The following is a 26,930-nucleotide window of genomic DNA, read 5'->3' on the forward strand; positions in this document are numbered from 1 at the left end:
TGAGTCCCAGTTTCCTACCCTTCACTGTTGATTTTCTGTATGTTTTTCTTTTAATTTCACTTTGCATAGCCTTCACTACTTCCTTTATTTTTGTGGGGCTGTACTCAATCAATTCTGTGAGCACCCTAATTACCAGTGTTTTGAACTCTGCATCTGATAGGTTATCTATCTCCTCATCACTTAGTTCTTTTTCTGGTGTTTTGATCCGTTCTTTCATTTGGGCCATATTTCTTTGTCTTGGTACACCTATTGTAAGAGGCAGAGCCTTAGGTATTCACCAGGGCGGGGCAACCCATGTCACTGCATTGTGGTGCTATATATGGGGGAGAGGTCAGAGAGGGAACGGTGCCACTTACTCAGCTCTTGCCCCACCTTCAGTTACTTCCCCTGCTACCCACAAGCAAATTGCATCGTTGTGGTGCTGATTCCTGGGTGGGTGGGATAGTGTATGTTCTAGGACTCTGTGGGCCCCCTCCGATGGACTCTCCTGTGAGACTGGCAGTTTCTCCCATTGCCTCAACCCCCACAGGTATTCACAGCCAAAGGTATTGAAGCTTTCCTTCCTGGTGCTGGAACCCTGGGTTGCTTGGTCTATCTAGCCCCCTAGTTGTTCCGCACACAAATGTGTGACTGCCCAGTCCTCCAGCCTTGCCACAAGTTCTCTCTGCCCAGCTGCCCATCTCTGCCCCTCCTACTGGTCTAGATGAATGTTTGTTCTTTAACTCCTTGGTTGTTGGACTTCCATACAGTTTGATTTTGGAGAAGTTCTGGTTGTTTTTTTGTTTGTAAATTAGTTGTTATCCTTCTTTTGGTTGTGCAAGGAAGTGAAGCATATCTACCTATGCCTCCATCTTGGCTGGAAGCCTAAACCAAGATCCAAACAATGCATTTTGTTATGGATGCCAAAGTTGCTAAAGTTCAGTTTCAGGGTGTTTTTGTGTGTTTGCTTTTGTTTTTAATTTAAACTTTTGGGTCTCTAACAGAACGTTGTTGTTTTTTAAACTCCTTCATGTATATTGTGGTGATCCAGGATAGGATTTTTTTGTTGTGGTTTCAAACCAATGAAGGACTGCGGTTTCACTGCTAATGTCCTTCCTATGACTGCTGCTCTCCCCAGCCATCCAGTTACTCCTGGAACATTCTGTTGGGTGTGTGACTGGCTAATCCCAACTCCCTTTATTTCCACACTTACAACATCAGTCTTTACCTGAGAGCAAGTTTTGCTATTAGACATCAAGAGGAAATTTTGGCCGTGTAAACATGTAACAGAGCTGTGTAATCTGTTTATAGATATTGAAGAAGAAAATGGTACTTTTAAAAAGTGTTCTAGCATGCTCTTCAATGACTTTTATAAATCAATGTACTTATTCAAATTTTTTGAGATTATATCTAATATTGTCATAATAAACTTGCTTAGCGGTCGTGGTTATGATTTTTAATATTTTTAACATTTAAATTGTAAATAAACTGTTGCATTGCACTAAATATATCCAAAAAAATTTAAACACCTTAATGAGAGTTTCTCTCTATCTTTTATTTAAAATTTAGGTGAATAAGCTATTCTTTAGTTGTAGGAAATTCCATATTATTCTATTTCTTTCTTCTTAAACTTGTATGTCCATTCTACTTTCTCCCACTGGATTGTTTGTTTGAAACAAAGAATTAGAGAGTACTTACTATGCGCCAGATACCTTACAAGACTTGTACAAGGGATGTTCTTGGGATCAACACCCGTGGAAGGAAAGAGAAAGATGCAGGATTGGGCAGAGTGAGAACATGAGCTATGATTTAATACCAAAGAAGGCCTCGGCCAATGCACAGGAAACTTTAGAACTAGACTAGCCTTTCAGAGATGTCTTGCGTGGGACAAGGGCCCAAGCCTTTATACTACCCACTGATACGGATGTGTCACCAAGGTGAGCTGTCCCTTGAAGGGAATGTGCTTTCCTGGAGTTATTTCTTCAGTCAGTCACCAGAGTGATTTTTCTAATAGGAAAATGTGATCATGTCACTCCATTGCTCAAAATTGTTTAGTGCTTCCTCACTGCATTCAATATGAATTCTAACCTTATAACGTGGTGCAAGAGAAACCCCTACTTATCCTCCGATGCCTGCCTTGCCAACCGCTGCATCACCGCCTGGGCTAGGTGCTCTCTTTTCAGCTCTCTTTCACAGATGGTGTCACACTTCATTGCTATTGTCTTTTTTGTCTAATATTTTGTTATGAAAATTTTCAACTGTACAGAAAAGGTGACAGAACGATACAGCAAATCCACCATCCGCCACCTAGATTCTACAATTAATATTTGCTATAAATTGACACATTTTCTCTATCTATTCATCTCCCCATCCTGCTATCCATTTTCTTTTTTTTATGATGCATTTCAGAGTAAGTTGCAGACAACTGTACAATGTGCTCCCTAATACTTCAGCATGGTATCATTAACTAGAATTTGATATTTGATTACTTAAAAAATTGTTTTGGTAAAATTTGCCATTGGCTTTATTTGCCCATCTCCTCCACTGAGCTGAAGAGACTGGGTCTTATTTGTTTTCTACCCAATGCCTCCATATAGTAGAAAAAATAATGTTAAATAAATGAATTTTAGATTTCATCAGATGTTACTTAGTTTCCTGGTCTATATATAAAAGTAGTTTATCACTCCTGTGATTTATCTCATTATTTGTCTACCCTAAAAATTTTCAGAAAGCAACTTATATTCTACCTGTTCAGCATCAGGGGAAATTAAGAATTTTAATTTGTTGATGATAAATAGTAAGCAAATGCCCTCACATCATGTCTTTCTACAAAGCTCCACAAGGTGGTGCCCAAATATCTTTTTTCAAGCAATAGTCCCTCAATATTCCCTGTCCTCACTGATTTGTGTGTTTGGCATTTCTGAATTTGGCCCATCAATATAACAGGAAATATATACTTAAGTAAATATTATTTTACATTAAATAGAATTATACATGTGTGATTTCAGAATCTGCAGTTCTGGATGTAAACAATGAATAATAATTATAATAGATACCTTATGTTTGCATAGGGTTTCATATTATCGAAAGTTTTTTAGATCCCCAAATAGTAAAATATTAACTCATCTCAAGCCATTTTCATTGCAAACTTCATCCCTGAGTAATTTACCCTTGGTACATAATTTGAAAGGCTAGAAGAAACAAACCATTGTCCAGGAAGAACTATAATAGAGGCATAACTCAAAGAACAGATGACCCTACTACCTTAATTAATAACAATGTTGTGTAAACCGGAGTTGTAATGGGTTGACGTAATGTGAGATTAGTTATTTAATGTCCTTAAAACATTTTTGTTCCAAAAATTTGATAGTTATTTTTAAAATGTTTTTGTTGGCTTTTCCTATTAAATCTCAAATGGGCTGACCAGACACTCAAATGGGTGTTGGTTTCTGAAACTTATTCATGAAAACAATATTTATTTATATTACTGGCTATAGTTTGATCAGCTATCAATGACATGAACCATGGGTCACAAATCCATGTAACAAACCTACCCAAACCTGGAGGAGAAAGTTCTTCAGCTCAGGCCTCTAAGAAGTGGTGTTCCTTGCCTTTATGACCCAGGCATTAAGATTTACACAGTGATTTATGAGACTCAGTGCACGATGGAATTTAGTCCAAGGTAACTAAATTTGCTTGGAATTTAGTCCAAGCAAACACCTGTTTGCCTCTCAGAGGTATCACTGTTCTTCAAGTTGTTAATCTACCTCAGGAAAAAGAGAGCTGACCTTCTGAAAAATGTCATATCCTTATCCCATGATTCTCATCTCACAGAAGTGATAAGTGTGGCTAACATCCACAGGCTATTTAAACTGTGTATGTGTAAATCTATAAATACATACGTTTGTTTCCTGGGAAATCCTGTGGTTACTTCTGCAATACACCCACTGTTCCTTTTTTCTGTTACCAAAGCCCTACAAGACTCCCTCCGTTCCTCAAGAACTGCTTTGTGGTGAGGAGACAAGGAAAGCACAAACCTTCACCTGGATGCTTCATTTAATGGTGTGATAGTTGGTCTAAGTGAGTCTCAGTGGTCAGATAGTTCTGAATTAAGACCCCATTCTGCCATTCTCCAGTATTAATGTAACAGTGGGCAGATGACTGAATTCCTCTCTGCCTCATCATCCTCCCCTGCAAAATGTGGCTTCTTATAGTACTTATTATGGGTAGGTGGTTGTGCTTTCAGAGGGCTAAATGCTGTAATGCGTGCGGAGCACTGAGCATAGTACCCAGCTTGGTAACCTGTTCACCAAGTGGGAACTGTTAACCCAGCTTGGTAAGCTGTTCACCAAGTGGGAACTGTTATTGTAACCATAAGCAGACGCATACATGCTAACATGTATTCCTAGGAAAGCTGATTTAGGACAAGTATATTGCTTCCTTTGGTCATCTTACTATTCTCTGTCTCCAAGGCATTTCATAGAGAAGCCGCCCTGTTAGTTGTCTCAGTGGCTTCTAGGCTGAATGTTTTATACTGATAAATGTTGACTTAACAAGAGCTCTAACCACTAGGTAGAAAAATAGGAGAGAGAGAGAGAGACAGAGAGAGAGAGAGAGAAGAGAGAATGAGAATGGGACCACTACAGTGACCACATTTCCTGGACAGAGACCTCAGAATACTAACCCTTGTAAACCTACCTCTTACATTACAGTTTTTTTTAAAAAAAAGATTTTATTTATTTATCTTAGAGTGGAAGGGAAGGAGAGAGAGAGAGAGAGAGAAATATCAATGTATGGTTGCCTCTTGTGTGCCCCCTGCCAGGGGCCGGGAACTGGCCTGCAACCCAGGCATGTGCCCTGACTGGGAATCGAACCTCGATCGTGTGGTTCGCAGGCCCGCGCTCAATCCACTGAGCCACACCAGCCAGGGCTACATTACAGTTTTAAAGCATGTTGATAAGCAATTCGGTCTAGGTGGGAACCTGAAGTCCCTATGTTAGAGACAAACCAAGGACTAAATTTAGATCACTCTTTTACTACATATTATGTAGACCCTTTATTATGAAAACTTTCAAAAATCACAGATGTAGAAAGACTAAAATAATGAGCTTCTATATACTCACCATCCAGCTTCAATAATTATCAACCCACCACCTCTCTTGAAAAACCAGTTTTGCATCTGAGTCTGGGGTCATTTATACTTCTTCACAGAGCTATTTAGAACCAATCTTTAACAGAGCACATACTCCAAGCAAAGAAATGTAAAAACAGAAAGTAAAGAACACAGTGTGAGAACAAAGGCGGACGGTCGATAAATGCCTACAATGTAAAAAAAAAACAAATTGCTCTAGTTGTTTTTAAAACAGTCTGGAAAACATAGACTTGTTATGAAAGGACACTGTTCCTTTAAATTACTTAGTGATCCCACCCAAATCTTGCACCCTGGCCAAATGCCTCACCACTCTTGCTTTAACTTAGTCCAATAAACATGAATGAAAGATTGCAAAAGATCCAAAGCAAAGACAATTTTTGTTTCCCACAGAACAGAAAAATATTCAATAGCCAATTGAATCTCCAATGATGGTTCTTGCTATTGGTATTTGCTTAACCAGTCTTTAATTCCCGTTTGACACACTTGATAAGGTAAGGCATAACTGCTTTGTTTTAATCTCTTGTAATTGGACAGGGTCATTGGGAACTGTGGAAGTCTAAATGGCTTACATACTTACTGTGTGAAAAAAGCTCACAAAAAATTTTATCCTCTGTATTGTCTTAAGTTAATTATTAGAAAATATGAATAATTGTAAAATTTTAAAATGTAGAAGTTTAAAATTTATTTTTGAATTATTTAAAAATTATTTTTTAACTTATACTCTACTGCATAGCACTACAATGATGTTAATATCTTTCAGTGGATCCTCTTAATTTGAGAAAGTTTTTATAATTAAGTATTGATTGCGGAATGCTTTAAAACTTGGTTAGTTTGACAATTTGAGCAAAGTATTTATCCATCATTTTATGTTCATGTAGGAACAAATAAGATGCAAATACTCTGAGTAAAATTAGTAAACTCTGTTGAAAGATAATTTCATTTATGAATTTACTTTAAAGTCTGTTGGAGTTATTGATCATGACATTTATGCAAAATAAATTTTAGGCAAAAAATATGGCATTTGGATAAAGATAATCGTTTTTGAATTTATAAAATTTAACCAATAAGTAAACATAGAGATTTGAATTCCTTTCATTTAACTAATGGTATTTCCCCTGAAACCTATTTTACCTGTATGTGATATTTAAATGAGAGGAAGGTGGGAATTTATTAAAAATGCAGGCAAAAATAAGAATTGGTAAAAGTGATTAGAAATGGGTGGGCTCTTAAGATGCCAAACTAAACGATTTCAGGAAGATGGAGAAACCAAAACACTAAAGAAAGAAAAGTGGAAAGGTGTGTGTCCTCTAATACCAGAAAGCAGAAAGGAATTCTGACCTTGGTTTGGGAGAGCTAAATAAAAAGTGTTGGAGCAAATAGTAATAAAATATGAGATATTGTGATTATTACTAAAGGTTAAGTTATGTTAGTGAGCATTTTATATGCAGATGTTATATGTTTTATATGCATTTTATATGCAGATGTAGGAATTCGTGATTATATGCCAAGAAAACTGTATGAGCAGGTGCTTCATTTGGGAGTAAGATAAGTCTTGATTCAAAGTCAGCATTTTGAAAGCCCAGCGTGCAGTCTACAAATGAGAAGAAAGTGGTTTTCTTCTCATGTTCCTGCATGGTTATCACTTTCTTTAGGTTTTTAAAGAGTCATCTTGATCATGTAGCTTGTAAAATCTCTCTTGCTATCAATGAAATTAAATTCTCAGTCTCCTATTTAAAGAACTTCTGAGCCCTGACAGGTGTGGCTCAGTGGATTGAGTACTGGCCTGAGAACTAAAGGGTCACTGGTTTGATTCCCAGTCAGGGCACATGTCTGGGTTGCAGGCCAGGTCCCCAGTAGGGGGCCACGTGAGAGGCAACCACACATTGATGTTTCCCTCTCTTTCTCCCTCCCTACCCCTGTCTCTAAAAATAAATAAATAAAATTCAAAAAATAAAGAACTTCTAAGAAGTTTCTTCTGGTATAGACTCAACAAAAGAGAAAAGTCATATGTAATCCCAGGGACGTGGTGTTACTCCTTTTCCCCCTCTAAAAATGCGATAGCAGCTGTATTTTGCATAGCCTGGTTCTTACTCTAGTCTTCAGAACTAAATTTGGGCATCTTTTTGTGTTCTTCTCCTCGTTTAGCAAGGGGATTACATCCAGAGGATCCTGAATGTCCTCTTTGTATTCTATTTTCTTAGCACAGTTTTTGTTCTTTCTTTTAACACATCTTCACATCTTAGCATACCTGGCTCGGAGAGCAGTTGAGATTTGATCAATTGCAGTACTTGCTGGCAGAGGAGGTACTCAGTGATAATGACAGATATGAGATCAGTGTAATAAACTTCCTGCTAGGTGGCATTCCTTGAGAAACAGACTATGGCACAGAGTCATTCATTGGTTCATCCCCAACTCAGCAGCTTTGATTCGCTTAGGAATTTCTCCATCTGGCAGGTGTGAAAGAAGTTGGTCATCCATCTCATTCTTCACTGCCTTTACATATATTTCTACCCCCTACTCAGAGCCCAGAAAAATCGTGCTCATGATTTCCCAATTCCTATTCCCTGAAGGTGAGGTGCCAAAGAAGGAAAATGTGATTCCTTTCCCAGAACTTCTGAAGTCAATATAGTTTAGGCAGGCAAACATTTCCAAGTCATGCAGAACATTGGTTCTGCTTCTTACCCCCATTCTCAGGTATACTGAGCTAGCCACATGTGAATATTTTCTTACCAGGGAAGTGTGTGACTTTACAAGTCATTTGGTGTATAGTTGGGAATCCTGAGTGACAGAGATATGGCTGGAGATTTTAATATGGGATTAAATTTTTTATTGTCAATCTACCAAGAAAATTAGTTTCACAGGGCTGTTCAGAGGGGTACTTCCTGATTTCAAGCCCTATTTCTGTCCATTAGCTAGAAGAACAGTGTTATTCAGCAAGTCTATCTTTGCCCTCATATTCTTTTGCTTTATTGGGTATACAGTTGTGTCCAGCTTGGAATTCTGGTGGAGACACAGTTTCCGAAATAAGAGTAGGAAAGAGAAATGGGATTCTATGGAAACAAGAGCAATTTATGGTAATTTTTAATTTCAGCTCTGAAACTCACTAAAGTTATGCATGAAAATAATAAGACTGAAATGGCGGTGGTTCTCTAGAACCCTGTAAAAATAGTGGGGCCATCAGGAATTTGTTATAATGTAAATGAGTGGAACCACCATTGTCGGTCTGAATGTGGGAATGCCAAAGCAGACCCAACGTTTCAGTCCACAGTCACCACGTAGAATGGACTGAAATGTTGGTGGAAGTGGCTCTCCTGACTCCCAGCTTCCCACAATAAAATGGGAAATACCAACTACTTACATGTAACTTTTTGATTGATGGAAATATTCCCTAACACATGTTTGGGTATACTGCCATGATTTATTTGCATTAGAAACTTAAAAAATCTCAATGTGCATATTTTTCTATAAATATGAATGAAAACTTTTTTCTCCCGTCAAATGCCAGTTTTCAGTTCTGCTAGATTGGAATTAAAAATAGCAAACACTATATTTTATTAAAGTATTTATAACTAATTTTTCTATTAAAGGTGCTACAGGCAGATGATTTTCACCATCGACCAAAATGTGGACCAGACATATTGTCTTTTATCTCCTGCTTTCACCAGCTTTTATGAGTCAAACAACATATGGACAAAGAAAGAAAGGATCAAAGTCCAACTTACTTGCAAGGAAAAATAATCGCCAGGGTAAAAAAAAAGTTTTGTTTTTGTTTTTAACGATTAATTTTGGCTTGGAAAGACACTAATATGCATTTTTACCAATAGCATTTGATTTAAATAGCAAACCATATGCATATGCATATATGTGACATTCAACTTTGATATGATTATATTATGATTATAATGCACCTTACAGATTTCTATGGCATACCTATAAAAACATCAGTTTTTAAAGCCTTTGTACATTTGTTATTTCACTTCAACTTCACAGTAATCTTATAAAATAGGCATGACAGAGTGTACCACGTTCATGTTATGTGAAGAACTGAGGCCCAAAGAGATTACGTAGCACCCTCCAGGTTGTAGGCAAATTCGTAAGACAGACCTAAAATGCAATCTTAAATTTTCTGCTTTTAAGTTCCTTTCTCCCTCTCTGTTGCTACATTGTGATGTATAGTAATTTTCTCCCTTGATTTCAAAAAGTTAAAAAAACCTACAAAACAATATGGGGCCTCACCAGTATGGCACACAGCCTGAGAAACAGGTAGAGTATCATTTACTTCCAGACAACTTTATCCAATGTTTGTCAAATTTTTTAACCACGATGCACTACCCCCCTCCCATTTTAAGCAGGCTTTAATTTGGTAATATGTTCAGAATACATGGTATTTTTAAAATTATTGTTTTTTTTACATGATTTTACATGAGAACGAGAATGTATAGGCTTGTAAAGAGATATCGTTCTTTGCACCCTAAACCCTCCCTACAAGGTGCTCTCTTTCACTTCCCTCTGCTCTCAAGAGCAAACAGCAAGCTACTGTCACCTCAGTGCTTTTCTTATGCAAAACTGTCTGTCTCTCCAGCAGTCCCATTTATTTTGCCTAATCAATTTGTTCTATTTTCAGACCCCACTTGCTTCATAGATGTTGTCTTCATCGTGGACAGCTCTGAAAGTTCTAAAATCGCCCTCTTCGATAAACAGAAAGATTTTGTGGCTAACTTGAGTGACAGGATTTTCCAACTGACCCCAGTTGACTACTTGAAATACGACATTAAACTGGCAGCTCTGCAGTTTAGCAGCTCTGTCCAGATTGGCCCACCTTTTTCTTCTTGGAAGGATCTACAGACTTTTAAGCAGAGGGTCAAGTCTATGAATTTCATTGGGCATGGTACTTTCTCATATTATGCCATCTCCAATGCTACTAGGCTACTGAAGAGAGAAGGACGTAAAGATGGTGTAAAAGTAGCTTTGCTGATGACTGATGGCATCGACCATCCAAAGAATCCGGATGTTCAAAGTATTTCTCAAGACGCCAGAACGGCAGGGATATTATTTATTACCATTGGACTTTCTACTGTAGTCAATGAAGCCAAACTTCGTTTGATATCCGGGGATTCACCTAGTGAACCCATTCTACTGCTGAGTGATCTGGCCCTTGTAGATAAAATTCAGGATCGCCTGGTAGGTATCTATGGGTTGGTTTTACATACATATTTCTCATTATAATAGTAATATTTTGGTTATAAAGTCTGTAAAAATAGATAATAAGTCAAAATTTGAAAGGAAAATAGCTCCCTTAGGAATGGAAAGAAGACTCTTTCTAAAGCCTTTCTCCATGTCCTTGATAGTTCATACAGGTGAACTGGAGCAGTACCAGGCCCAGTCTCTGGAATTGCATTCCTAGCTTTATCACTAGCCCATGCTGAAGATTTGGGAAGAATTATTAATTTCTAATCACAGGCTCAGACTCCTGTTTATACATCCTGGGTTCATTGAACCCTGCTGACTTATATTCCATCTGTGATCAACTTATGGTCTGCTACACTTGGATTAGACTGATCTTTTCCCTTTCTATATGTGCAAAAATAATTTTTGACTTTGTCTTACCATGTATTGCTCCATTATGCTCAAGCAGAGTTCATAGACTTCCAGTTCTTTTTAAAAATTATCTGTTTCTTAGGCGTTAACAAGGCCACCCAATGTAAAATCACCTACAACCTGCAGTCACCCAACAGTTTCTCCCATCAAATCAATGAGTCCCTTTTGATTGGTCTGACTGGCTGTGCTGATGCTTTTTTCCTTCATTGGTTGCTCAGCTGCTTGTAAGAACCTTTCCTCACTGCTTGGTAAAACACACGGCAAAGCAATGCAAACAAAATCCCTCTTCACAGTATTTCTCAAGGAAAAAAACCTCTGGAGAAATAGTGGTTGATTTGTTAAGTGTTAAAAATTGACTTTCTTAAAAGTATTGATTTTCTTTGATTTCTTAAGAAGAGGGCAAGACAAATGTGTCCTTCAGGTACCTGGCATTTCCTGTGGCTGTTTTACAGAGGCCAGGCAAAGCCTCAGGCTCCGTTTCAGAGACTGTTTGCCTCCTTTGTCCCTTCCTCCAATCTTTTCCCCAACATTACAATCAATTTTTTGTCTCTGTTTTTATTTTTTATTTTTGGTTACTCCCAGTTTTTTACTCAGCTGTTTTTAGCAGGAGACCCTGAATTTGTCTTATCTAAATAATAATTATCATGTCAAGTGTCACTCTGTGTATTAGGCATTGTTTTGAGCACTTTTACTTATTTTATTCTATTCAGTGTTAACAACAATCTTGTGATGTAGGTACTGTTATATTATCATTATATAATTGAAAATTTAAGGCCAGGCAAAGAGCCTAGAGTCTGCATGCTTAACCTTGTAAAGTCTTATTGAGAGGGGGAATAATACATTAGTTTGGGGTGCATGCCTACTCAAAGCACCTCTTTTGTGAGAGATGTGCAGGGTGGCTGCCTAACTGCCTAGTCCTGCCTGAGCTGTGTAAGGAGTCCTCACCAGTGAACTTGGAACAGAAGGTTCCAGTATATTCAGGAGAGAACCCTGGGGGTGTAATAATGATTTGCCTGTTGCTGACTATGGAAGATGCAGGACAGGCATCTCCTTGTTCGGCCAGATGTGAAGGCTCGGAAGCTTCATACTCCCTCCAGCCACACCCTCACCAAGAGCTCCTGCCCAACTGAGAACACAGAATCTTGGCAGCAGGCTCGAAGCAAGACTGCTCGTTTCTGGGGAAACCAAAAAATGACCAAATGATTCTGTTCCTCCTTAGCATCCTGTGATTTCAGCTGTTTGTTCAGATGGACACTCTGTGAACAAGCCACTTCTTAGAAGGAGATGCTGCTTTCCAAACACTTCCAGAATCTAAAGGGCTTATCAGGCTGTTCAAAGAAAGATACATGTAGCTTCAGTGTTTCAAATCACCACTTGTAGGAGGCAGAACTCAACTTTGCATCAGACCACTGGGAAAATTTCTCATCTAATCGATTTCTATTACATCCTTGGTTGAATTTTTAACTTTTTACTGTGAAATAATTAATTAATTTCTGAGAGATTTGGTTGACTTTTAAAAATAGGTTAATTGGGTATAATTTCCTTACAAAACTGCACTTACCTAAAGTGCACAATTCCATGAGTTTTGAAAGATGTATGCACCCAGGAGACCACCCACACCAGTAGGACACAGAACATTTTGGGCACATTCCTCATGACTCTTTGCAATGCATTCTTCCCTTGCCCCTGAGCTACTGCTGATGTTGACTTCTTACTCCATATTAGTGTACACACCCTAGAACTTTACATAAATAAACTCGTACAGTGTGTACTCTTTTTGTAGCAGGCTTCTTACTCCCAGCATAATGATTTCAAAACTCATCCTTTTGGGGGGTATTAGGACTTTATTCCTTTGTATTGCAGAGTAGACTTTATAGTTGAATTTATGGACATGACTGTCCACCGCAAATAGAATTTGCAGGATCCAAGACAAATGAAGGAAATCGCTGTACATTCTTGGCACCTCTAGTAGGAAGTGTCGTCTAAGAACCCCATGAGAACACTTCAGTTCTGAATCACCCAAGGGAGACCTCTGGTTCTAAATTGAAAAATATTTTTATTGTTGTACTATGGTTTACATGACAGTCTTGAAAGCTAAGAAACTTAGTCCAATCTCCTGAATATATTACTTGGTCCTTTAGGAGATCAAGCAAGAGTACGTGAGATTAAATAAGTACTTTATTTATTCTATCATCTTTGATGTTAAATTTTTTAAAAAGCCTTTATGGGAATAAACATTGTGACAAATTGGTCTCTTTCTCCAAAGATTATTAAGAAAAACATCAGCCCTGGCTGGCGTAGCTCAGTGGATTGAGCACGGGCCTGCGAACCAGACGATCGCGGTTCGATTCCCAGTCAGGGCACATGCCTGGGTTGCAAACCGGTTCCTTGCAGGCCAACTCCCAGCAGGGGACGCACAAAAGGCAACCATACATTGATGTTTCTCTCCCTCTCTCCTTCCCCTCTAAAAATAAATAAATAAATAAAATCTTAAAAAAAAAAGAAAGAAAAGAAAAACATCAGTTCGGTGTATCCCCTTCTTTACCTACCAAACAAAGGTCAACTTGATAGTTATTGTATCATTTTTAGGATCCTATGCTTTATCGATGTATTGATTATAGGTCATTTCCCATTTTTCAAGTCTTCCTCTCTTTAGAGCCTTACTTTCATTCTGTTTAAGATTTTGTAGTTCGTTAACGCTGCGAATTGTTTTTCTTAGAGTTTGCAGTCCTTGCCTACTGAGTTTTTATTTTCATCCCATTTGCTGTCCTGCTATGCACTTGGCACCTCCCTCACATTTCCTCTCTTCCCTTCTCGTAGCCTTGACCTCATAGGCATTCACAAAATTGGCCTTCTCCTCACACACATATGCCATCCCGGAGCTCCAGCTCCATTAATAAAATATACTTTCTTTTGCTCTAGTGAGGGCCTTAGTCTGTTTATCCTTTTCATTTAAAATACAGCACCCACCCAGACCTTAGTTGAACATGCCCTTCCCTCTGGCTTTGACCACGTTCCCCCGCAACCTGCTGCCCAGCCTCCGTGAACGACCTCACTGTGCCCCAAGGCCTCCGGCTCTGTCCACACAGACTCCTCTGTCCACTCTTTCTAAATGTCCTTCCTTACTGCTTCTTTTGTCTATGGCCCACACTAGTCTTGAGGAATTTTTTCCTCATAAACTTTGACATACAACACAACATTCCATCAAAGAGTCGGTCCGTTGCATTCCTCCCTTCAGAATTTCCAGAAAAATTCACCTATTCCAAGAAACCATCTTGTTAATGTCCCCATTCCATCCCCCATCCAGATCTCCTTCCCACGCTGCTTGCTGTGAGCTGTCTGTTTTCTGTCACTGGGGCTTAAGACCATTAGTGCCCTTAGGGATGGAGCTTTGTTCATTGTTCGAAACAGTCTTATTTATTGTGCAGCTTGGGGTCCACTTTTGTTTCCATAGAGATGTAAATTCCAAAAAACTAAACTCAAATGAGTTCCAAAAATAATTTGTTACTTGCGCTATTATGGTTTTAATCCTCATGGCACATATTTTTAAACAGTGATATGGCAAGGTAGAAATTGAATTTTCAAAGGCAGGGCTAAAAGAGTGTACGTTTGCACATTAGGCATGGTAGCCGCTAAATTCATGAGTTTAAAATAGATAAGGACACCGATGTTCATTATAAAAAGATTGTAACATGACAAAAACTTAGGATTTTTTTCTATTTCACTAGTTATAAATATTACAATTCGGCTTGCATTAGAAGTTGTTTATTGTGCCTCCTGAACTCCTTTCAAACTCCCTCTCCCTCTCTTCCTCCCAGAGGAAAGCAAGCTAATGACACGTTTTAAATATTTTCATAATTTGGATCACATTGCTTTTTCACTCAGTGTTCTTGGAAACCTTTTTATGTTGAAATATGTAGATTTAATATGATTACTTTAGTTGAATTGTATTAGCTGAATAGTATTTCATGTATTGATCCATTCCACTAGTGGTGGATACTTTAATTATTTCCAATTTCTCACTATTAAAAACAATGAATGCTGAACGTAGCAGTACAAGAATTTCTCTCTAGGGTGTGTCTGGAAAGGCTGCCAGGACATCAGGGGGAAACGAGGGCTTGTGCTGAGCAGCCTTGAGATAAAGCACAATCATCGTCAGCCTTCTAGGCACAGCCAAACGTTCTGGAGGGGGCGATGCCATTTTAGACACAGGCTGTCATTGTATCTCAGTTTCTATTTTTTCACATGGCCTGCCAGGTCTTAAAGATACATCTTTAAGACATCATCTGCTTTCAGACTAGATTTATGCTGGCTAGTAATTTAAAATCACTGGGTGGAGGAAGGGGACAAAGAGGACCACAGGGGAAACCCTGAATTTAGTATAGGGTCTGCGGACAGAGTCCTACAGCTCTCAAAAATGTGTGGTCAAACTTTCTCATTTTATACAGGAAAATGACCTGGAAAGAGTATATGACTTGCCCAAGGCCACCTGAGTAGTTAGTGGTAGAAACAGAATGAAAACCTTGGATGGCACTTAATGCCCAGGCTCATTTTTCCTCTCGTTAAACTGAGCCACTTAAAGCCTTTTGCTGTGTCTTCCTTCTATGTTATTAGTTTGTATGGAAATAAAAATAAGGTAAAAAAACCCTACAGGGATGTGGAGTCCTCCAGAAAAGTACAACCCTGACTTTAGCTTCCTCATTATATTTTTCAGTTTTAATATCTTGCAACAAATACTCTAGTGCTTCTTATTTCCATTTTCAATTTTATCATATGCATGTTATGCCTTCTGATTCTGTCACAAGGCACTCATTTGACACATAGTATCTACCTTAAGAAAGCAGTAATTCTACCCATAAACGCAGGTTAACTTTTCCCAGGGTTTGACTTCAGACAGGGCCTTTGGTGCACTTGTCAGATAAAACCACCGAATTGGGTTGTAAGGTAGTGAGGCCTAGAGATTGAGAGTTTCTCTAAAATTAGGAATTTAAAGTAATTTTGAAAACTATTCTGTCTAATTCACCTCGGTGTGGATAAGTATGAAGCAGCACCAAACTTTGTCAGGTGCCTCAGCCCAAGTTTGTGATTTGGGACGAGTCGCAACACTGCAGATCAACTTTCCTTATTGCAAAATGAGAGGTTCAACTTTTAAATCTCATTAATGTTTCCTGAAGTTATAAACCTAAAGCGAATGTTTTAATGCCTAGGTCTTTGTAACTGAAAGTAAAAAATTTCTCACTGTGACTGATTAAACTTTGTAGCCAAATTAAGCTTCTAGCCAGATCACAGAGCTGATAAAGGAAATCAAAGCTAAACATAGAATGCAACAGGATAAATTTCCCAGGCAACAGGATAGAGTTCCCAGAAAACAGAATAACTTTTAATGTTAGTGTCTTTCATGGCCCCTATTTTTATATGGCTCAGAGTATTCCTTGGGTGGGTGGCTGGTAGGTTTTATTGCTTTCACAAGGTTAACAAGGCTGACTTGCTATTCTTCTTGGAAATTGCAAATCCCCTAGGGGACAATTAAGACTAATAAGAGTTGGAAGCAGAACCATAAATTGAGTTAATGTTTCATTCTTTTTTCCCCTCACAGGATATCTTATTTGAAAAGAAGGTAAGTACCACTTGCTTTGATTACTATGCATTACTCTGAAAGCTTGCATTATCGAATCAGCATTGTAATTCTCATTGGAAGATAGGTGTGACTTAACGGGGATTTCTGCTATTTCTCTTTTATATAACACATCAGAGCTCAATAATATACAATTATCAAATACTCATTTGATATTTGTATAAATAAAAATGCTTAACTATTTTTAGAAAGAGCCACACTATTCCTAGGCTGCCATCTGATTTCTTTCAGGCCACATATCCAATGCAGGCTGGAAAATTAGAAAAAATCTAATGTGATTCTACAGACTGATTTTAAAAATTAATGATGACCAAAGGACTTAGCTTTTGCTTAGTTTGATATAACTTCCTTTATTCTAAGCACGTCTCTGCTATTAGTCACTTGAAGAGTCGGCGGGGGGGGGGGGGGGGGGGGGGGGGGGGGGGGGGGGNGGGGGGGGGGGTGCGGAGGGGAGGGGTCCACTACTTTGGGAGGCTGCCTGGTGTTGGCCAGGGTTAGTTAGGCAGAATGCTCCAGGCTGAGACAGAGCTCAGAGTCGCCCCCTGCTGCCTGCTGATTGACTAACCTCATTCTTTTTGGTGGTGGCAACCAGACCAAGTGGCCAAGGAAGCAGGCCAACATTGGTTGTACAGTACTTAGCACAATAGATGACCATCAGCTTGTTGAGGACTCTTGAACTGAACATGTGTTTCTTAACACAAAGAGTTTGGAACATCTGAACTTTGTTAAGTTGCTTATTTAACATAAGAAAATTTACATGTAATATTGCTTAAAATAATAGAAGCCAGCCAAACCTCACAGAGCTGCAGTCCCTAACCTTTGTAGCACCGGGGACCAGTTCGCTCGCTTGCCCACCACTCACCTCCTGCTGTGTGGCCCAGTTCCTTCCAGGCCACGGACCAGTGCCAGTCCATGGCCTGGGGGTTGGGGACCACTGTTGTAGAGCACATTTCATTGAACATATATGCATGGTCAGATACACCATTACTTTATGTGCCATTAAAACAAGAAAAAACTCTGATGATTAAACTATGATATAGTACCTTATTAATTTTGATTTTTCATTTTATACTTATGTGAAGAGTCCTTTTAGATTTATTTAGATACAGATTTTTAAATGAGATTTTAAAAAAATCTCAAATTTTATAAAATTTATAAATAAATTTTATATTTTAAATATATTTTTATACATTCTCTTATATAGATGAGAATATATATGCATACTAAATTGGCTGTTTCTAAAACTTCTTCACATTCAGAGTCTGTATCTTCTGAATCAATTTGGTCTGAGAGTCATTGATGTAGTTGTTTTTCTATAAAAGAAGTACATCAAAAGCATGGGCAATACAGCACTTCTTAACAGGGCTCCAGTGGTGTCTCTGTGGTTTTCTTCCATTTCATTCTGTAAGTTCGGAAGTGTAAATGTGGAAAACAGCAACTTCATCACGATTGGGCTTACTCTGATTTCAGAGGCGTTATAATAAGGAAAAATGTGTATCTTAGAATCAATTCAATATGTTTTAAGTCAAATGCTTTCCTTTGCTGAGCAAATGAGTATTTGATATTTGTATATTATTGAGCTCTCATGTGTTATATAAAAGAGAAATAGCAGAAATTCCAAGAGTCTATTGAAAATGTTTATCTTTCCTTTTTTAACTAGCAACTAGAATGTTGCTAGTTATATGATAGGAGCTAGTTATGCTAGTTATTTGCTAGTTATATATATGATAGGAGGTCTCTTTAATTTAACCATGGCAATGTTTAATAATACTTTTATTACCTGGTTCTTATTACATCTAAGTTTTCCTAGAAGAATTTAATAGGACGAGCAAAATCTCCATAAAATTGCAAAGTAAAATTTCCTCAAGGGAGTGTCCCATTTAGTAATGTGCTGAATGAGATTTGAAATTCTGCCTTTCAGTGTGTGTTAATGCTGTATTTCATTATTGATTCAGTGTGAACGCAAGATCTGTGAATGTGAGAAGGGGGATCCAGGTGACCCAGGCACCCCGGTAAGTATATTTCTGCTTCAAATTTAGGATCAATGCAGGAGTCTCAGAGATGATCACGCTTTTCACACTTGCAAATACCAGGACTATTTCATGGTGTCAAAAAGCACTTACGTGCAAATAACAACAACAACAAAAAAAAAGGTGTTCTTTCTTTTTTTCCTAAAAGGGTACCTTCTACCCTTAGGAATAAGCCTGGGATTTTACTGACTTGAACTAAGGGCAGACTTGGTTTAAAATTTGTTCCCACAAAGGTTATTTCAGCGTCACTTCTTGTGTGGCAGTTGGGGCCAGAATTTCTCAATACTGAAGTGAAAATATAGAAAGAGATAATCCAAATCTCTGTGCTTTAGGCAAAGCTTTATTTGCTCCACCCAGAAACAAGGACCAGAGACCTCTCCTGGAGGTAACTGTGTCTTTACACTCGTCCAAGAGCAGCACTGTGGGACCTTGTGCAGAGGAAGCGCCAGCGAGGAAGCCTCGGGGGTTCGAGTGAACTCTGTGACTCCAAATGATACCAGTATGCCTGGAGATGCTGAACATTTCTCTCCCAGCAGATCATCGGGAAGCATCCGTGCTGCTTTTTCAGCATTTCATTTGTGTATGATTCCAAACTTTAATGTTCAGAAGCACATTGGAGATATTTCACGAAGGTGCATGGATTTTTCAGCTAATGCTTATATGTGGGGGATGGGACAGGAGATGCATACTGTGAGCTTCTCAGACTGTGATGGATGCATTTTACCCTGAGACTTGAGGCTGAAGCCAATCGTTTTTCAACCCTTCCTACCCACCAAGGCACTAGAAAGTAGGAATGTTTGTCTTTGTTCTTCAAAACACATGATTTGAGACATTCTGTGATGATGTGGCAGCCAGTAGAAGCTGACTTGAACCAAAGCAAAGGCTTGAATTTCCTTCCCCCTAAAGTCTTAGTTTATACTTATAACACCAGGGGATTACCAGTGGGAGGCTCACTTGTGATATTCAATTATGGTTTAGGAAGAACAATAACAAAACTTGCAATTGCTGAGCTGATCTGACAACTTCAGTCAATCAATACTGTTAGAAGAGGTAGTCCCATGTTTTAATAAGGGTAGCCATAGAACTGTGTTATGGAGCATTTATTGTGTACCCCCACAGCCAGTTCTGAGAAAAGTGATGTTTTTAATTGGTTGAGAACAAGAAAATGAAGAGCCTTTCTGGAGAACAGGATGAACAGGATTTGGAGAATTCTCTTCTTTCATCTTTTGAGATTGTCCCTTGAATTTAGGATCAATTCAGGAGTCCCAGAGATGATCACTCTACTCACACTTGCAAATACCAGGGCTATTTGATGCTGTCATGGATGGAACTGGAGAGCATTATGCTAAGTGAAGTAAGCCAGGTGGTGAAAGACAAATACCGTATGATCTCACCTATAAGTGGAACCCAATCAACAAAACAAGCCAGCAAAATGAAAACTGAGACATGCAAATAAAGAACAAACTGACAGAGACCAGAAGGGAGAGGGGAGAGGTAGAATGGGGGAAAGAAGGTGAAGGGTCATGTCCAGGAACATGTATAAAGGACCTATGGACAAAGCCAAAGGGGGGAAGGATTGAAGGTGAAGGTGGGGGTGGGTAGGGCGGGGGAAAGTGGTGGCAGGAAAATGGAGACCACTGTACTTGAACTACAGTTTTTAAAAAAAGCACTTGTGTGCAAATAACAGGGAGACACTGTCCTCTTCTGGACCATCTACAGAATCTGTCCCTAAGACGGTGCAGCCTTCCTGATGTGTAGGAAAGGAGATAGTAGAGTTGACTCTCTTCTTGGTAGGTAGTTATTTTACAATCTTCCCTCATTTTATAGAATGAAGCTGGTCAGAAATTATTGTAAGATGTAGGAAACTAATGGAATGGCTGCTCAATATAGTCTTTTTTCCTTTGCCTTCAGGGTACCCATGGAAACCCAGGTATCAAAGGTGAGCGAGGACCAAAAGGAAACCCGGTAAATGAATAAACATCTTTCCTTTAAACAAGTGCATCTTCTAAATTTATTTAAGGCACAAAAACAAAGAAAACAAAGAGCATTGCAGTATATGTCAATGCCAAAAAATTTGATAATTTCTGTGAAAAGTCCAGGACGTTCACTTCCTGTGTTATCTATCTGGTTTGTTATCTATCTGATCATGTTAGTAAATACATTAAGGAAACCTTGGAACCCAATAAATAGAAACTTATAATTAAAATAATGGTGTCCCAAATTAGTTATCACAATGTTCCATAAATTATTAAGATATGTTCCATATCAGATTGACCTAGACACACATTTTCAATGGATCCACTTTGAATATAAGTGATCTATAATAATAATAATAATAGAAAAAACACCAGATTGACTCTCACTTTTCAGCCACTTCCTCAATTCTTTTCTTTGTGTACCCATCACAAAATTTTAGATTATTTTTAATTACCTGTTCAGATTATTGTTGGGAAAATGGTGTTCCAAGTTTTACAGTGACTAAAGGTATCACAAGGCAGAGACTAGCCAATATACCTATGTGCAAATTTAAGGCAAAATTCTATATAATGAAAAATAACACTTAAAATAAAGAGGAAAACATATAGGAAAATGTTTTCATCAAATAAAATGGACATTGGGTTAATTTGCACAGCACCTAAAGACAATAAAATGGATGAGAAAATGTCAACCTTCTAATAATTAAATGGTCAAAGGACACAAATAATTTTCAAGAGCAGAAATAAAACCAGTAAATAAAGAAATACAAGAGTACTTAATTTCACTGTATAATGAATGAAATTTAAAACAGAGACATTGAGGTACTTTTTAATACTAATTATTCACATTGTAGAAACTTGAGAGTCCATGGTTGTTCGGTTGTGTTTTGGACTAGGAGGGGATAAATTTTCTAATTCACATAATTTGGTTATGCTGTGCTTCAAATTAAAAACAATTTTTCATAACAGTTAATACAGCAATATTAAAAGAATAATAACTAGTGACAGAAATACGGTAGTAAAACTGGTTTGCTTTTCATTGCAAAGGTAAGATAGCACATTTTGGAAAGCAAATGAGCACTACACAGATGCATTCAAATATTCAAAAATTAACCCAATAATTCATTTCCGAGAATGCATTTAGGGATGTAATGAAAAATATCATAAGTTACATGTACTAAAGTATTTTTTGCTAATTGCCTGTTTGTCAAAGAAAGGGAATGTAAAGCATCTTTGAGCTGCTTTACAATACACACACATACCCCTACACTCGCTCACCTTACATGAATTCAAATTAATGCCATCCTGTCTCCTTTTGTTTTATTAAATACCTGTGATAAGTCTATGTTTATATTTCATTTATTTGACTTGTAATTTTGTGCCACATAATATATTTTCCTAAGTCTTGCTGAAATCAAGCAATCAGTCTTGAGGACATTTTGGAAAACATTCCACAGCCCCTTGGAGAAAGGCCAGAGGGGCTGGATCCCAGTGGGTACAGTGCTGTGTTTGAGAACAATGGCTGTGTTGTTAAACTGGGATGCAAGACCCCACCTACACTGTGAACATGTACCTGGATGCAGCGCCCTCTACATCTGGCTTCACTCCAAAGGGCAAAGGCTATCTGAGCTGCTGTTTCCCTCCCTGGATTGCCTAGTGAAAATGTCAAAGGGGAAGGCCAAAGATTTTCTTTCTCCATTGGCTTCCTTTATTAATCTGGGAATTCAGAATATCACATTTTATTGAGCAATCGGTCCATCTGCAGGATGGTAGAATTCTGACTGAGTTTTTTGTTTGTCACAGGGTGATGCTCAAAAAGGAGAACCTGGAGAAAGAGGCCCAGGGGTACGTACATACGCAACGGGAACGCCTTCCTAAGAACGTAATTCCAGGTGTTAGAGTCTTGAATTGATCGTTTTGACCCCCAGAGTGCGAGTGTGAAAATGACTTATATCCACGTGGGCTAGTGATGTCACAGACAAGTCAGACAAAAATGATCTTAGAGATGGAAGTGTGAGAGGACAATACTCTGTTTAATGGGAGTGATGATGGGACAAGTGGTTGACCGCATGGCATTCCCTGATACTAAATTGGACACTTGTGAAAGGCTCAAACAAGGAAAACATTTTGCTTTATTTCTACTGTTTTTTTAATATAGAGGAAATTAAAATTCTGGGGCCATAAGAGTTACATAATCTAAACTACGCTTTTGTAAATCTGATGCTACAGATCAAAAAAGAGAAAGAGTGTATGTGACAGAGAAAAAAGATTATTCTAGTTGATTGATTATCCCTATAATTAGAAGATACAAGCTCCCAGAGATTGTATGAGAAGTAATTACAGAAAAAATTTTCATTACTGGTGTAGAAAATAGCTGATGAGCACACAGTGAACAAAAGAGAGCCAGGTTACGTTTCTCTTCTCAGTCTGTATCCTTGGGTCCAAGCCCAAAATTCAGACTCAGAGGTTTTAAACAGCATTCTCTTGTGTTTTTAATCAACTTCATGAAAAAGTCTGATAGAAAGTTTGATAATTTCAATGGAAATCCATTCAGAATTTGTGTTTTTTTTTCAGGAAACATTTCTTTGTTATCTTCTACATACAATGCACACTATTAAGTAAAAATGCTTAAGACAAAGCATTCATATTTTTGAAACATTTATTTTCTCATAGGAAAGATAAGATATTTAAGATAGCTGCTGTTTGAAGCAGAGTGTCAAAATATTGTGAAAATTGCATGTACAAAGTATTACAGGAATTCAGGGATTGGAGTTGTCGGGGTAGTTTTATGGGGTGACCCCTGAAGAGCGTAGAATTGTGACAGGAAAGGACAGAATAGTAAGGTGGAAGGGGACAGGTATTCCAGGTGGAGAGGCCGTTGAGCAGCTGCTGGGGGAAGGCAGTGTGTTGGGAAATGGTGAGACAGGTGCCTGAAGGGGATACTGTCAGATACAGGTTGAGGATCAGAGTGGACGCTCTATGCTGGTTGTAAGATGTGGCCTTTGGCAGGTGCTGGGCACCCTCTGAGATTTTAGATGAGGCATATGACACAGGAGCTACCTATGTATGTGGAAGATTAGTCTAGTGTGGCTCTAAAAGAAAAATTGAAATGTGAATAAGCCAAAGGAAGAAGCGCCTAGAAGGTGTATTGCTATAGCTTATATGAGAAATAACAGGGACATTGGCTAGAGCTGCTCTGGCCAATGTGAAAGCCACTTGCCACATGTGCTCACTGAGCGGTTGAAATATGAAATCATGGTGTGCTTTAGAAATAAAACACACACAGAATTTTGATGACTTAGTATCCCCCAAATAGAAGTAAACTAGCTCATTGATAATTCTGTATATAATTACATGTTGAACTGACAGTATTTTGGATCTATTGGGATAGATAAAATATAATTAATTTCACCTGCTCATTGCTTTTTTAATGTGGCTATTAGGAAATTCAGAGTTACATATGGGACTCACAATTGGGACTCCTATTATATTGGGCAAAACTGGGCTACAGTGATGACAACATAGAAGGGAAGAGGACATTGTGAGAATTATGAAAGGAAAGCAGTGCTAGACTGTGGCGATTAATCTAACTTCTATAGTCAGCAAATATATATTGAGCACCTTCTATGTGTTGGGTCCTCTTTATGTGCTGGGATACAGGAGTGAGCAAGACAGTTCCTGTTTCATACGCTGTTCTTAGCAGGGGGAGGCAATAAATAGGCAAACAAATGAATAAGAATTCCGGTCAGTGAGAGGTGTTATGAAAATATAAACAAGGTCATGAGGGCGTTCTAGGCAGAAAGAGCGGTGGGGACAAAGGCTCTGAGGTGGGAACAATATTGGCAGGCACAGGATTTGGGAAGCAAGCCAGAATCTGATGAAGAATGGCAGGAGATGAGGCTATGGCTTAGGCAGGGGCTAGATCAATAGGGCTTCATTGGCCTGGGTAGCAGTGGGTTTAAAACAAGTGTAGTGGAAGCTGCTGGGGAATTTTAACTGGTTGAATTAAAGGAATGTAAGGGGCCAATAGGGAGAAAAGATCATTATAAGTTTTTGAGACTGCGTGATTTGAAATGTGATAACATTAATAGAAATAAGAAAGTCAGAAACAATTTGGGCAGAGAGCCAAGAGTGCAGTTGTGGATATTTCAAATTTGAATATTTTAAAACTAGTCATTAAGATGTCATTAAGATGAAAGGAAGGAAGGAAGGAAACTGTTAGCAACCAAATAATAAATAAATCAGAAATTTCGGAGGGGGAAAACAGGGAACAAAAAGATAATAGAATACTATAAAAGTAGTATTCCTTTATTTTCATAAACAGTATTGGCTTCTTCCTAAATACAATGTAACTCTTTTAACATAAAGCAATGATGGGAGCAGAGGAGTAAGTGGAAGCTGTATTAACCTCCTCTCAGGGCCAATCTGGAATTACGACTAAATTGTAGAGAAATCCTCCCGAATAACTAACTGAAAACCAGCTGGAGAGAAGCCTTATAGCCAGGACAGACAGAAGAAGCTACTTCTCCACAATGAGACTGGCAGGGAGGATGGAGGAGGCACAAAAAGGCCGTCTGGGCTTCCACAGGAGACAGCTGAAGTGCCAGAGGGATAGTTCAGTGGCCAGGAGGCTCCCCCTGAGAAGTGTGGGGTCTAAAGCCCAAACTGGGCTCCCCAGTCTACATTACCAGGGCTTGTAAAGGAACCCAAATAACCTCCAGCTGTGTAAAACATTGGGGTTTCTGTCTACAAGGGAGAGATGGCTGGAGATGCAGAGAGCCTCTTAAAGGGGCAACACACAAAATTCTGTTGGCAGCCACTTTCGCTGGGCTCTGGCAGAGGGAGGGAAGATTGAACTAGAGACACATGAGGAGAGTCTGGGCCTGGTGGCTCTGGGGAGAGAACTGAAGAAACAGCTGCCAGGATCCCTGTGCTGAATCATTCCTCATACTGCAGAGTCTGTTTCTCAGGCAGAGCACTCACCTCCAAGTGGCGTCAGCCTGAGGGGAAGCAGTAGCCCTGCCCACAGGAATCACTCTGCCCCACACTGTAGAGCTTAAGTTGGGCTGCTGAGTACGGCTCAAGGCTATATCATTGATTAGTTTAACAAACTAAGGCAGATCTCTGGGAGCTCTGAGACTTCAGCTTACCCTCTCCTGAGTCAGGTGCTGATAAAAATGGTCCTGGGTGCACAGCCTGGTTCTTCTGCACACAAACAGGCCCAACACAGGCAGCCACATGCTGTGGATGACTTGGTAGCTCCAGACAGGTTGACCGGGTTCCGTAACAAGCAGTGTTTGACAAAGGTCTACACCGCAGTCTTTGTAGATCTACCTAATACATAGAATCAAATACAAAGAAGCAGCCAAAATGGAAAGACCAGAAACAGACTCCAAATTAAAGAACAAGAGAATTCTCTAGAAGAACTAGATGAAATGGAGGCAAGCAATTTATTAGATAGGGAATTTAGAGTAATGATTATACAGATATCCAACAGCATGAAAAAGACATAGAAACCATAAAAAAGGACCAGCCAGAAATAAAGAATGCAATATCTGAAATAAAAAATACACTGGAAGGAATACACAGTAGGTTAAATAAAGTAGAGGATCAATTCAGGGATTTGAAAGACAAGGTAGAAAAAAACACCCAGGCAGAACACCAAAGAAAATTGTCTTTAAATGAAGAGAACTGAAGAAACATTTTGGACAACATGAAGCATAACAACATCTGCATCGTGGGAACATCTGCATCATGGGAATACTGGAAGGAGAAGAGGACAAACAAGGACTCAAGAACCTATTCGAAGAAATAATGACCAAAAATTTTCCTAATTTGGTGGAGGAAAAAGACACACAGATCCAGAAAGCTCAGAGAATCCCAAACAAGTTGGACACAAAGAGGCCTACACTGAGACACATCATGATTTAAATGGCAAGGCTTAAAGATACAGAGAGAATCCTTAAAGCCACAAGAAAAAAGCAGATAATAATCTACAATGGAGCACCAATTAGACTGTCATCTGATTTCTCAACAGAAACATTTCAGGCCAGAAGGGAGTGGTGTGAAATTTTCAAAGTGATAAAAAGCAAGGACCTAAACCAAGGCTACTTTACACAGCAAGGCTATCATTTAAAGTTGAGGGAGAGATAAGGAGCTTCCCAGACAAGAAAAAGGTAAAGGAGTTTTTTTTTAAAGATTTTTATTTATCTTTAGAGGGGGAAGGAAGGAGAGAGGGAGAGAAATATCAATGTATGGTTGCCTCTGGTGCGTCCCCTGCTGGGAACTGGCCTGCAACCCAGGCATGTGCCCTGACTGGGAATTGAACCGCAATTGTGTGGTTCGCAGGCCTGTGCTCAATCCACTGAACTACACCAGCCAGGGCAGGAGTTTAACACCAAAACAGTACTGCAACAAGTATTAAAGGGATTGCTTTAAAAACAAGAAAAAGAGAAAGAAAGAAAAAACCCAGAGGAAAACAGTCTAACAATAAAATGGCAATATATACTTACCTATCAATAATCACCTTAAACGTAAATGGCTTAAATGTTCCAACCAAA

General features: G+C 38.8%; 1 protein-coding gene across 1 annotated transcript in view; it reads left to right on the forward strand.

The window, feature by feature from the left end:
• Nucleotides 1–5,471: 5,471 nt before the first annotated feature.
• The window catches only part of COL28A1 (collagen type XXVIII alpha 1 chain), a 157,317-nt gene continuing 135,858 nt past the window's right edge, over nucleotides 5,472–26,930 (forward strand). The window contains exons 1-7 of the mRNA XM_037046418.1: nucleotides 5,472–5,622; nucleotides 8,719–8,877; nucleotides 9,756–10,312; nucleotides 16,326–16,346; nucleotides 18,320–18,376; nucleotides 20,306–20,359; nucleotides 22,174–22,215. Coding sequence (XP_036902313.1) covers nucleotides 8,754–8,877; nucleotides 9,756–10,312; nucleotides 16,326–16,346; nucleotides 18,320–18,376; nucleotides 20,306–20,359; nucleotides 22,174–22,215 — 855 coding nt within the window. The 5' untranslated portion in view covers nucleotides 5,472–5,622; nucleotides 8,719–8,753. The remainder of the gene's footprint in view (nucleotides 5,623–8,718; nucleotides 8,878–9,755; nucleotides 10,313–16,325; nucleotides 16,347–18,319; nucleotides 18,377–20,305; nucleotides 20,360–22,173; nucleotides 22,216–26,930) is intronic.

Source organism: Sturnira hondurensis, unplaced genomic scaffold (genome assembly GCF_014824575.4).
Source record: "Sturnira hondurensis isolate 20B ecotype Veracruz unplaced genomic scaffold, ASM1482457v3 Scaffold0005252, whole genome shotgun sequence".
Taxonomy (NCBI): Eukaryota; Metazoa; Chordata; class Mammalia; order Chiroptera; family Phyllostomidae; genus Sturnira; species Sturnira hondurensis.